Raw genomic sequence first — 14,311 nt, forward strand, 5'->3', positions numbered from 1 at the left:
TAATGAAATAAGCAAGGACTTGTTTTCAGCACGGTTCGCTGTAATTCAAAATTATTGAAGCCAGATATGAAGTCAAACTATTAACTTGTACCACAAATTCATAGGAAAAATGTAATGTCTCTCTTGTATGGCTTTTACATATTTATTGCATTTGTAATGGTTCTTTTTTTTGCCGCTCAGTGTAATGTTTTGTTGCCTACATGAGCCAAAGATGGACACCCTGAAGTCACAGTAAATGCTTTTCTATTTTCATGCTGCGCGTAGAAAGATAAGCACGATGGGGCATTCTATCAGTCGGTTTTACTAAGGATTAAGATCAGAAATAACTGAACACGCTGAAACAGTTCACATATAAAACAAAACAAGTTGATTTGTTTAATGAAATTTGGTTAAAGAAAAACATGGTGTGCCATTTATGGGCTGAGAATGAAAAACAAATGCAGCGACCGCCTGTTTTTCTGTTGTTATTTTTGCTTTTCTGGCTGTATTAGTCAGTCATATATGTTTTTAGAACTTTGTGGTAGGATGAATCAGAAGGTAAAACACCCATGTTTATTTGATTTAGCAATTGCCATGGACTAGGAGTAGATCCAGCTCACACATCTCCTTCAAGAAGAGGATGATTTTCCAGGCCTAATTCCTGTGAAAAGGTTTGTTTTTTCTCCACTGTTTGAAAGAAAAATAGGCGTCAATATGACCCACCCATTGTAGTGACATTGTAATATACTCGCAACAAACAAACATGCCAACAAGAGTGATATTCAGTCATTAAGGAGAATTGTTTGTGGTTCCTTAAAACGGAAAATGACATTTTGTGTTAATATTAACAATAAGATTTACATCTACGTTCGGGGTGAAAGACTGCAGCGACAGGGCTCATTGTTTTTAAATAGTTTGGCGTTTCCAAATCCTTTCACTCTTGGACTTGGTTTCAGAAAAAGGCGGTTTCAGTAGCGATGTGTCGATGAGGCGTCATGAAACAGTATTGCAGGGTTGATGATACAATGTCCTAATTTTCAGAGGCCTCTAGATGGCGCTCTTGATTTAGAAATGATGTGAAGTTTCATTAAATGAGTTGTTCAAATCCAAACATTTTACAGCGGGTAATGCCCACTGGTGGCCTCTGAAAAACTGGACACTGTTTCATGAAACCTCATCTACCTAACAGTGCTGTGCCATGAAACCTTCACTAGGTTTCAGCGCCTAAAAACACCAGACTCACGGTAGAATCAAATCCAACACAGAACTTGTGCAGGTACAAGCACCTCTGTGTCAACAGGGTCCCTAAAGTGAGCCCCTCTTGAAAGTGTTCTGTCAACAACAGCATGTTTCTCACCTCACTATATTAGTCATCTCAGAGTGACAGTTGTTTCCGACTTTGTTTTGCAAACTTCAGATTAAAATTTCACCAGACACTTTTTCTACTCTTTTTGTGCCGACACACATTATTCATCATTAAAGCGAAACCCCACAGCCATTGTCTGGCCTGGTTCCGGGAGCAAGTTGCGCAGCCCTCAGTCTAGACGCAGAACAAAATATCCCATATTACACAAAACATATGCATGACAACTGGTGGTGCAAGGGATCCCCAATAGCAGAGCCTTCCAAGGCAAAGGACTGCTATGCAACTTTGCCCATCACATCACCATTGGAGTCTCAGGCACTAATCTGACTTGCACAGACAGAAGCAGAAGCTGAGTGGAACAATGTATAAGGCCTTATTTTGTGCTTTAAATAGTTTTCATTTCATTGAAATTAGTTTTATTTAATGTTTTTTTTTTGTCTTGCTGAAAAACATTCATATCCGTGAGTCAATAATGGTGCTGATCTGTTGCACTGTAATAACCTCATGAAAACCCTACAAGTAAATACTCAGCTGGTGGATGAACCAAACAATTCACTTGCACATTGTGACAAAAAGCAGTTTGGTAAAGCAATGTGGTATAGAAGTTAGCGGGCAGTCGCTGGTTCTCATCCTGTGAGTAGCATTAAATGTAGTGCCACCGTGAGCCTGTACAGTTCTACAATATCATTCTTAGTTGTCAATTAAATTATTAAATGTCTCTAAAAACAGTGATGATACATGACTGGCAGATTTTTGTCACGTCAAGACCAGGAGCAACGTTGTTTTCAGCGATGCTAATGTGGTTACTGTAGCTCGAAACAATGTCAGGGGGTTGCACAAACAACATTTGTGCAGCCTCTGTCTGCTGCCATTTTTGCCCACTCAGCACTAAATTTAAAAGAGTGGGAGGGGCCTGTGAGCGCTGCGGTGCAGGTCATGGAACTATTCACGCAAGAAGTCAAATAAATGTCCTGTCTGATACAAAAAAACAAACTTGATATTTGAATGAATTGATAAGGGTTTTAAGAAAACAAAATACAGTGGTACCTTGGTTCTTGACCACAATCCGTTCCAGACGGTCGTTCGAGAAGCGAATTGTTCGAAATCTGAATCGATTTTTCACATTAGAATGAATGGAAAAAGCAATAATGCGTTCCAAGCCTTAAAACAGGCTTTTGTAGGAGTGAATGTAGAGTGTGTGCTGCAGGTGGCTGTTCCTCTATGTGTGTGGCCGCTGCATGTGGGAGGGGTTGCCGAGTGAGTGACGTCTCTCCAGAAGTGAAGAGGTGCCCGGTGCGTGTCCAGCTCTGAATGTGCGCTTCTGTGCAGTTTGGCTGTGACAAAGTCATAAACCAAGTCACGCTCTGTCCCAGACTGGCCTCATCCCTGTCCCAGCTCCAGCCCACAACAGGACATCAAACCCTGGAGTGAGCGCTCCAGCACCAGACAGGAAAGGTTTTACACCTCAATATGAAGAAAAAACAGTCAGTAAATGTAGCTAACGGGACACGTCTGCATACAGAGGCTGCGTTATACACAATAACAAAGCGCGTTGTGGGTCAGCGGATCGGTAAGAGCTGTTATCACTAAGGTCCAACAAATTTAAACACAATGTTGGAGACCTTCTCTTAGGTTTCACACACATAAACTACTGACATGTTTTCAGTCAAAGAACAACTTTACACTGCGTTGAACAATTCACCGCTGGGCAGCATTTGCATAATCATACTTTGTGAAGATAACCATGCGTTCCACATTGGGCAATTAACACATCCTGACAAAACAAACATGTTCATTACAACCTATTATATTTTGACAATCTGGCTCCTAGAACACGGGTAATTGCCTAATAATTCCAAAGGTTAAGGTAGTGGCCCTGGGCTGGTGGGAGACCTCAGCTCATTATTTCACACAATACACCAAAAGCAAAGCCCTGATATCACTTAATACGTGCAGTTATTTAATGGCATTTTAATAAAGGCGGACCTCCTCGCACATTTAAACAAAGAATTATCATGACCTTCCCACGGGTTCAGAATAAAGGTCATGGAAAGACTGTGAGGAAAATGGACGTTAAAAAAAAGCTGTTAATGGCTTTATATTTCAATTGTAATGTCAACATGCAAGACTGAAGGACATGAGCTCCATGGCGATTTATCCGAACTGTTTTCCTTCCTTATAAATCCACCATCTCTCCGAGCCGAGTGTGAATTAACACATTTGCTGCCCAATGAATCGCAGCCAAATTATAAGAGATACCCTGCTCGGCTAGCTGCGCGATGACATGTCAGACTTCCAAATGAAACATGCGGCGCTTCCCTTCTGATGTTCATGAAATGAATCACTCGGCTGGAAACATAGAGGCGAGGCTCTCCCATCAAACGCTAGCAGCTCTACGTCTTTATTACTCCTGCCGGGCCGTTCCATTTACTCTGCTACCTGCGCGGCCGCACGGCGCGATGCATCGGCGGCGGCGACACGCTATCTGCTGTTGGCCCTCATCTCCGCCGAGCAGATGGCTGCCTTTCCTCGCCACATGGCAGCCACTCAGGAGATGAGCGGAGCTCTTTAAGAAGAAAAAGACTTTCAATCTGCTTTCGCAAATGTAGCTCCACCTCATAATCACACTTTTTTTTTTTCTTCCCAGACATCTTAGGGTGACGTCAGCAGCACCTTGCTCCGTGCCTTCCCTCCAACAGCACCTCTCTGATATAATTCAACTGCAGTCATCTGACGCCCAGCACTTACGGAGAAACTGATGCTTATGTAAATACTTCACGCTTATGTAAACCAGTCAAAGACGAGGTCGTGATGGGAGACTATTAAGATGCCGCGGGTCGACTGGCCAAGAAGCCCCGCCTCTGCCCCCCCTCAGAAACCCTGTTTCCATCTTGTTGCTTCAACATGTAGGAACACATTGCATATGTATGCAGAGCCACATTCATTATTCATATTGTGAGTCAGTTGGAGCGGTGAAGATGTAGGGTAGTGGAAGAAGACGGTGAGTAGGGACTTGCGGGGGGGGGGGATCAGCAGACTGGATTCGCTGCCTTTTATAGATCTGCAGAGTTTGTATTATTCAGTTAAGAAACAATTAGAGTGGAGACTAAAATAACCTCATCTGGATCCGAACGTGTGGCTGGGGTCTTTTACAAAACAACACCACCTTCGGAATTTTGCCAGCTTCTGTGAGCAGAGACTCTCGGGTAACGGCTGAATATTCCAAGTCTATTCTCTATTTACCAGCACTGACAACCTATCGAAGTTGTCAGCAGTGCGGCAAGTCAGTGCCACAGCCCAACATCAGAAATGTCAGTGTCAAGATCGCCGGTACGCAGGCAGTTATATCAAGTCACCAGCTATTCTGATCAGCCGACGAAATCGGCCGAGATGGTTAGAGTGCATTTTGGATACCGAAAAGATCGGATCGTATATTTTCATGTATAATGGTAACCATCTAGGACACAGGTGTTAAGCCTGATTTTAAGTGACCTGCATCAGCGTGCGTGGTTGCCTCAAAAATGACAGCAAAAACATTGATGTAGTGACCCATGATGACGCTTGTGTTCAAGAACGGTCATGGAGAATGGAGAGTGGAGCATCTCAGCGATGCTAGAACAAGCCACCGGAGCAGACCTGGGCAAAGAGTGGCCCATTAACTCGAACCCTCATGAGGTCAGAGTTGTAAAGCACCATATCATATATAGAAGTGTTTCTGAGGCAATTTTGTCTTGTTCTTTTTTACAGTACATTACTAGGTCAAGTCCGATCATAACTTGAATGAACGACTTTCCATTTACCCCCAACTTTCCCAAACAGTATTAAAATGTCTTGACATTCTCTTATTTGCCTTTGTGAAGTTGAGGTATGTTGTTGCACATTTTATCATCTTAATTCGTGTTATTCCGTTTTTACGATAGATGCAGCTGGTTAGATTGACGGAACATAAGTCGCCAAGCAAACCAAGGACTTACGATGTGTAGCATGATGTAGTCGCCCAGACGCGGCGCACTGTCGATGCGAACCAGGATGCCATCTTTGATGGTCGTACTGAAGCCCACCGCCAGTCGATCTGTTCTTGTACTTGGCCTCTCGTTATTGGGCCACGTGTACGTGATCAGACCGCCTCCTTTTCCGAAGATGTACGTGGTGCCAGCTGGAAAGACACAAATTATAAAGACATAAATATTGTAATTTTTCACGAAAAGCAACCTACAAAGTGCTCAAGACGTCACAGAAATGCGACAAACTCCAAGCATAAAACACCCACTTTGTAACAATTGAAGACAAGACAAACTTTCTTATCTCTACTGTTGCTGAAATTACTTACGGAAGTACTTAAAAACTTCAATAAAACCATTGATCATTTTTAAAAATAAAAGCCAACACCTCCCCTGGTGCCATCATTGACCTATCCAGCTCCTAAATATAGCCACTTCCCAGGGAATAGCAGTCAGTATGGCCGGCCCCGGATAAGTCTCCCTATCCTCATGTATTATACATGAGACCTGCAACCAAAGAACAGAGGCTGGCACAAAAAAGAAGAGAAAAGAGGGGGAGTGAGTTTGACAAATGCACTGTATAACAACGATACGATTGGGGGTTGAGATTTTATTCTATTACATCAGACACTATGTAGATTTTTGTCAAATTCGACCTTATTCAATCACGTCTGGCTGTTAGTCACGGGTTCACTCAATCTCGGCTTGAATTTCGTCCAAATTTTTCCGCATTTGAGGTCATATCTGACGCCTAAATATTCCCTGAGCAGTGGTGAAATTAAGGCACTTAACTCTGGAGCAGCTTAATCATCTTGTCCACATTTAGTACAAGATAACCAAGAGATCAAAGACCTACAGCAGTCAGACTCTTGGGGGAATCGAGGCGAGAGACGAAACTGACTGTTATGGCCCGAGGACAGTTGGAAGCCCACCGGTGGCTAACAAGAGGATTGCTCCGGTTAACTATCTAAAGATATACATATAGCCGTCTTCCGTATCGTCCATCAAAGTCAGCTCACCCTCTCCGAGTCAAGCCTCCTTGTCATCTCATTTATTCCCCCCAATCATTCCCTCCGTAAGTCACCTGAACATCTGCTTGGCCTTGTGATGGGTGTCCAGCTGTCTCCCTGTTTTCCCCTGTGAAGCGGCCAACAATCTGCTCTGTAGTCTGTGACACCCCAGAGAATTCAAAAACATATGGATGGGAGAGAGAGCGAAGGAACGCCAGGGACCACGGTCCAGATGAGCGGCTCTTTTTGCCTCCAGGCGCACAAACAGGTCGGAATTCTACACACCTCAAGTGGCAGCAATACGGACCAGCTATCGTCAGGGATAAAGGGCTTCTGCGACCGGTGCGGCTCGAAGCATACAGAGGTGATGTTTGGCTTCCCATCACACGGTAAAGATAGATGTTTAAGTAGCTACCCCCTGGTTTAATTCGCGGCAATACTCTTTTCCAGATGGCTCAGAAAGCCATGACCCAAACTGAAAACTGGCTTGTACCCTGTCAGGCTTTTTGAAGAATGGATACTTTAGAAGTCGAGACGTGGGGAATTGTGTTACCTTGGCGGAGCTTTATTCTCCGGGAGTGCTGTGCTTGACAGCAAAGGTCGGTGAAAAGCCAAGGATTTTTACAGCTTTATCGATTTGTAGAGGAAGCTTTAATTAAGAACGCAAGGTGACAAAGCCGAACAATTTGCAAGACTGCTGAGGGTGAATGAGCAGCTCGCGGTTGTCATGTTCAATGCTAACGCAGGCATAAGCATTCCTCGGTAGAAAGCACTTCATTTTCCAGCAGTAGTTAAAAGCACTGTAGAGCGGGAAGAGAGTAAAGATAGAAGTATACTGGCGAGCAAAACTTCCATGATCATGATGAACAGCAAAGTAGCACTCGCCCCAAGGAGCCAATTATCACATCGAGGGGCTTAGTGTTTCAGGAAGACAATGTTCAGCTTGGAAATCACACTCACACCACTCACAGGCACTGGTGCTTGGTGGAATGCAACAGTGTCAAGACAAAAAAAAAAAAAAGTTTTAAAAAGCAAGTGCAAATAAGCAGTGAGGGAACATGACGCTCTTTTAGCACAAGTGGGTGCTTACGCGCAAGATGCTTACTGCGATCTCTGATGTGTCGGACATTGATCTCACACCCAGCTTGCTGCTGGGTTGCGGCATCAATATGGAGGACGCTGCGGATCAATCCACGCCCGGGATGTATGACTGAAGTACGGTTTCATGTATGCTGCTCATCTAACGGACGGCTGTCTGACAGATGTATGCCACTTCACAGCAGCGAAACCTCACACCCTGAACACTTCCAGCCGTGAGGACAAGGTAAGCAAATTAAGAGGTGCAACAACGGGCTCTCTAGGGACTCAATAAATCAGGCTAAGGGAAAAAAAAGTCATTTAAAATTAATGCTAAGTTCTTGGAGGGAAAAAAGCGAGAGGATTTCAGATCCCAGTCCCAGTCCTGCAATGTGAGCTTGATATTATTAGCCTGTAGAGTGATACTTTATTCTGAATTCACCTCTGATGAAGGGAAAAAAAAGCAATATATTATCCAAACCTCAACTCCAAGTAGCACCTCCATGAATATGCATCAAGTGTCAGTTCCAGGCGTTAATATTTGACAAGCGTGGGACGTCAAAAGAGCCAGGATAGTTGGTTTTCTCCGTGTCAACACAGTGTTTTCGTGAAATATTAACGTTATATTTCCATTGACATGCGAGTCCAAGTTATGGAAATGACCCTAAAACCAGGAGGTATACAACCTAATGTTCACATGGATGAAGCCCTAGTGAAAAGGCAACTACAGGGAAATTTCCATCAAAGGAATCAAATCTGCAGAGAGATTACTGCACAAGATGTTATTTGTTAGATCAGAGGGGACTTTCATCTGCATCTCTGAATAATGCAATCTCGCCACGGCCGGTGGGTATTGGAGGGAGGCCATTTGAAATCGAGTTGTGACGTACGGGCGCTCCATCGATTTGAGAGCGAGGGGACGGTGGTCGGAAGCAGTCTTTGTTATATAACTGCTGACTGACAATAAAATATACGGGACTGTAAGAGCATGGTGTGGATTTGGCTTTGGAATAACCGTCGGTGCAGCAAGGCATTACATTCCGTGCCACTTTCTGAATTTGACTCCGAGTGGCGGAGGGCCTGGCCTCCATTTCGCAGGCGCGAGGGAGCAGACAGCAGGTCAACACACCTGGCTGCGCTACAGATCTGTGTCCTTCAAGTCCCCGTATGACACCACCAATGAGAGGACCTGTGTGGGCACCAAGAATATTGGCAAGGATTTTTTTTTTTTAACCACAGAAAAACTACAATAACTGAAGATTAAACAAAGAAAAAAATAATAAATGAAAACATCTTTCTTTTCCACTTCCATTTTAAGTCATCTGGTCTTACATGCCGAATGGGTAAAAATGTGGTGGACACCCTGGAAAGATTGCCAGCCCACTGCAAAGGTCCATATCAATACTAAACTACTCACGGCTGCAGCAGATCTCTAAACTCAAGCGCAGGACAACACATGGGTTGCACAGCAAGGTTAGACGTGCCTGTGACCTCCAGATGGACTGAGGCACGACTCACTGCACCAATGCTCTGCTCCATGTTGCAAGAATTAGGGAAGACATACCGTATCATGGAATGCATGGAATACTTTCCCCCCAGTACTTGAGTGACATTTCCGCAATATAAACAATCGCGGCTCACTGGCACTTCTTAAAATGCCTTTAGGAAAAATGATCACTTTTTTGGAAAGATGACTTGAACGTGTGAACAAGCATATTTAAATGAGGGGGTTAACGTCATCACAAGTGGATAACATATAGAGGTGCACATGGTTATGATGGTTTTCAGTGTGTTTTTGATGAAAATTAGGACAAAAGTAGCATCAAAATCACTAAATGAATCGAATATTTTGTGATTTTCCGCTGCTTGCGGAACTGAAGTTGTGCATTAGGCGGAGCATTTGAAGGGACGGACCGCATGAGGACGGCTGCGGAATGGACTGGAGCTTTACTTCTCATGATTGAACACTTGGGGTTTTTTTTCAATACAGTACGAGTCAAAACTCCACCAGGTGAATCTCGATTGGCTGCATTCCGTAGCGGTTGGGGGAGGAGCTCTGCCATGGTTTCAAAAATTCCAGATGGAAACCATATTTAGTCAACATGCAGTGAAGTGTGACAGTGCGAGTGATCGGTAAATGAGGTTTCATGACACGGTATGGCAAGGTTGATGAGGTTTCATGGTTTCCACAGGCGACCAGAGGGCACCGTCTGCTGTAAAATGTTTGGACTAATCCAATTGAGCCACATATCATTTGTAAACCAAGAGCGCCATCTAGAGAAAATTAGGACACTGTTTCACCAGCCCCTGCAGTAGTGTTTCATGATACCTCATTGACCCATCACTAGTCAGTGCCCTCTCATCACATAACAAATGGCACTCCGCCTTTTAAGGTAGACCGTTCAGACGGTCAGACAGTCTCAGAATTTGTCACACGGGGCAAAAAATATTTTTTGCAGTCTTTATGACCTCCATATTTCACGACTAGCCATTACAAATGACAAAAGAAACCCTTTCCGGAGTCCAAAATGACTTACCTAACAAGAATGTGATATGTGCTTTTGTGTTTTTTTGTATGAAAGAACAGTCATACTACTTCATTTAGCAATCTGTGAGTGAATATGTGAGTTTAAGTTTGCTTATCGGTTATTTTCTCGATCCTTTAAGGCACTTCAGGGTTCTAAATTCAACTTTATAATGGATGTTTTCCTGAAAAGCTAACAGAATTATCGGCATCGCTTTATGAAGGTAAGCATTGGTAGGTAGAGTGAGATACACAACTTAACAAATGTTTTTTTGTTTGTTTCTAAAGCAAGTTCATCCCGGTGTGTGTGCAGTTTGATTATGTGCTTTCAAGTATTTGTCATTGTTGTCTCCTGGGCTTTCTACGGCGTTTGCTTCCCGGGGGATGGTGAAGGCGACAAACACATCACGGACGCAACGTTCTGCCATCTTTGAAAAGAAAGCCAGCGCTGCATATAAATAAATAAATCCTGAAAGTGAAAAAGGGTGCCTCTTCAGTCGCTTTTAACAAGACTCAGCGTAAAGCCTCGCGTTGCTGCGACTCATACAAGGATAATAATTACCATCGCTGTCCTTCACCAAACCAAAATGAAGAAGCATCAACGGCGCAGTCCAATTGCAAGATAGTGAGCTGTGTAATCACCCAGATTTATCTCCATTTTACAACCTCCTATCATTTCATAATTCATACGTCCAACTGTTGGCTTTCCCCCGCTGGGATAGTGAGGGACGAGCCAGATGATGGAGTGTGGATTCTTGCTTTGCTTCCCCCGTCTCAGCCAGCGGCCGCAGCCGAGTGTGCTCAGCCAAAAGTCGCATTATCTCGAGCATCAATGTGTGCAGTCGCATGCAGTTCAGAATATCATATTTGCATACAAGCTGCACGCAGATGTGTGTTTTTCACTTTATCACTGGGTGACCCATCGTTGAACAGCGACAGCAAAATGATTGATGAAGGGCAGAGTGGAAAAAAAGTGTTAAAAAAAAACATGTAGCACAGCCATTATTCACACACAGAGATACAATATGTTCCTAGACACCTACAGCAACACACCCTTCACCCGCTTTCGCTCCAAATCCATTGAAATTTTTCAATGATCAATGGCATTAGAAACCATAATGCGATGCTAAAATGTGCATACGATACAATTTAAAATGATCCAGGCTCCTTATGGAGGCATTATATAATCAACGACGACGAATTGTGCAGATTTCTGAGGCAGAAGTTGAGCTGCAACAGCTGCCTGCTCATTATCCCCATCCCACTATCACCCCTGAATAGAAAATCGATTCATACCTCCGTTCACATAACTCCCTTTCTGCTTCACGCTTTCTACCGCATGACTTGTTACTTCCCTTTTCAGGGGACCGGCTGTGAATTTCCTGAGGTCTTGTGAGAAGTCTGTTCTTTCTGGTTCGGGAAATAGAAGATGGACACGAGCGGTTCGGAGGCACCTCTTGCTCGGCACGAGCGAAGCGATTGCCAGGCATCGCAGGTCGCACACTTGTTAGCAGAACAACACTCCCTAACACCCATCTTCAGCCTTTTTTAAAGATCAGAATTCGTATTCCGCCAGCATCGGTGTTGCTCACTCGGCTCTCGGTGAAATTAGGACAAGAGTGTCTCCTTGCCATCATTCATAATGCATGACCCAAGATGTGTTTGTGTGAGTCACACAACTTCAGAGGCAGGCCACACCAAACCCTGCTGAGGATTAGGTGAAGAAGATCTCCGTAAGAATGAGAGATTCCAAGCTCACAGAAGAGGCATCATTTATAATTGAATCCTCCCTGATGTATAGTGCAACCTGAAGCCTTTGCCAAGGCTTCGCCGAAAAATGTGCAACTCTCCTGCAGCTCGCTGACTTTTCTCTCTGAAGTGACTGCGAGGCTCACATTCAATCTGTGGCCCTGATCCGTGAATTACATGTAGTCAAAGTAAACTTCTTTGGCAGTGAAGGACAGAGTCAGAGTGTTGGGTGAGGGCGCCCTCTCAGAACGGCGCCATCTTACAGACTGAAAACAATGGGTCGATGAGGTATCACGAAACAGTATTGCAGGGTTGACGAAACAGTGTCCTAATTTTACTAGATGGCGCTCTTGAACCATGATGTGAGGTTTCATTGAGTCCAAACATTTCACAGCAGACAGCGCCCTCTGGTGGCCTCTGAAGATCAGTACACTGTTTCTTGAAACCCTCATCTACCAGTCACTAATAGCAACTGTATCAGGTGCGATCGGAAAACATGCATTAAAATTTGAGGTGGGACTCGATTAAACAAAATATATATATATATATATATATTTATATATAATTCATTAATGTCAACCACATTGTTATATTCTATACTGCATATTTTTGCAACAGTTTTTAATGCTTATGTGTAATGTGATGCAGCAGGAATTGGTGCGCGTAAAAAAAAACGTGAAGGAAATTTGAGTGATTATTTTAGTCCGTATGGTGCAATTGAAATGTTTGCTGAAGTCCAGCAAAGAAGAAGAATTGAAACGTGAATTATATTTATTCTTATTATTAACATATCATTGTGTTTATCTATTATCTTCATTTAATAAACACACATATTTAGCCATCCATTTTAGCCTCATGATTATGAAAGTCTCGCGCTTCAGAGCTTGAATATTTTTTGTCCATCATAAAGTCTATCTCTATACGCTAAAATGAAAACTCCCTCATAGTATTTTAGTACATTAATCTTCTGCTTTTATCTTTCTAATTCAATACGGCTCCTTCATTATTCTTTCTGATCCTATCTGCTTGAATTGAGAAGGCCGTCGATCCGTCCATCAGACTGAATGTATATGTCAAAAATAGAAATAATAAATCCCTGCCTACATAGCTTTGAAGAGCAAGACTTGAAAGCTGGACAATCACGATACTGTAACACTAATGCTTCTTCAGCTGGGGGTAATGTTCCCTTTGATTTTAACAACATCAAAACACAAACCCAGAGTCTGGACAAAGACAATCTAATAAACTTCTCTGTTTATTTAGCCAGACTGAATAAACAAACCCTATATATATATATATATATATATATATATATATATATATATATATATATATATATATATATATATATATATATATATATATATATATATATACAGTATATTCAACACTTTCACTGAGCACAGAAGAAAAGTTTTCAGCGATTTCAAACCAGTCTCTACACGTCAACATCGGAGGAAAAGTGATTGGTGTTAATGGGTAGGTCTCTTTTTTGACACGAGTTACACCTCATCTGCAGTAAATGGACCCACCTGTCGTCCTTCTCTACAGAACATGGTGTTGGACATTCATCAATGCGACTTTCCATTTTCATAGGGGTTCTCGCTGCTGGCACTTTAATATTGCCTTCCACCCTGTGGAGAATTTTAATGTCTCTCTGTGACAGTGAGTGGCATTTTGAGAAGTTAATATATAGGCAGCCTACGAACATTTAGAATATAAATGTACGCTGTTGTTATTACAGTGCTGATGCTGAAATTGTCATCCAGAAACTATGGATGACCAACAGATGCGAAAAATGAAAACCGATCTGAAGTCTTAGTTGGGAAGAGTCGTGTGAAGCTAGCGGAGCAAAATCGCTTGGTGCGTCGCGTGTTTTTGAAAATAGCCATCAATATGGGTCTAGAAAAATGCAACCAGGAAGTGAGAATGCTGGAATGAAGAACCTAAATATGAGGATGTTCTTCTGTTCTAGAGACAATAGCTTTGAATCAAACCCATAAAAACAACGTAAAAAACGACTGAGGCTGGAAGGGAATTTTGCAAACTGAGTTCAGGAAGCATTTTTTCTTTGTGCATTACATGCCCAGCATTCTCTTTTTTCTATTTATTTTAACATAAATGGCAACTACATTTGTGAAACATCACTTTGCTCCTGATAATTAATATGTTCAATGACGTAAAAGACAATATTCTTTGTTGTCGCTGTGTCACACGGGCTCAATACGTGTTTGCAGACGCGCCGCTACAGAGTGTTTAACTCAGTTCCAATATCGGAGAGGAGTCATCTGATCTGTGTTTACCTATTCCCCCCAGGCAGCCGGTTGGACTCCAACACACTATTGAACGTGTCAACTTTCATAATTGATGCTCCCCCTCTCTCCAATTCACCTCTGGAATTCTCCTGCGCTTCTTGAGTCAGACTTTTCTTTACCACTGATGAGCTGTCGTAAGCCTCACCGGTATGTGACCCTTTCCCTCCAAGGACGCAGAGCCCTAGACATCGCCGCAGACATGAAAGCCACAGGAGGAAAATTTGTCCCAATCTATCTCCTCTCAGCAATTCCGCCGCCGTCCTGCACCGGCTCCTCTGTTATCTGTTTCC

General features: G+C 43.0%; 1 protein-coding gene across 13 annotated transcripts in view; it reads right to left on the bottom strand.

The window, feature by feature from the left end:
- The window catches only part of LOC128768872 (neurexin-3b), a 269,686-nt gene that overhangs the window by 72,411 nt on the left and 182,964 nt on the right, over window positions 1-14,311 (bottom strand). For all 13 annotated transcript variants that reach the window (XR_008416294.1, XR_008416295.1, XR_008416293.1 and 10 more), the window contains one exon: window positions 5,320-5,501. Coding sequence is in view for 10 of the 13 variants with exons in the window: in XM_053882094.1 (XP_053738069.1) it covers window positions 5,320-5,501 (182 nt within the window). In the remaining 3 variants the exon portion in view is untranslated. The remainder of the gene's footprint in view (window positions 1-5,319; window positions 5,502-14,311) is intronic.

This window comes from Synchiropus splendidus, chromosome 12 (genome assembly GCF_027744825.2).
Source record: "Synchiropus splendidus isolate RoL2022-P1 chromosome 12, RoL_Sspl_1.0, whole genome shotgun sequence".
NCBI classification, from domain to species: domain Eukaryota; kingdom Metazoa; phylum Chordata; class Actinopteri; order Syngnathiformes; family Callionymidae; genus Synchiropus; species Synchiropus splendidus.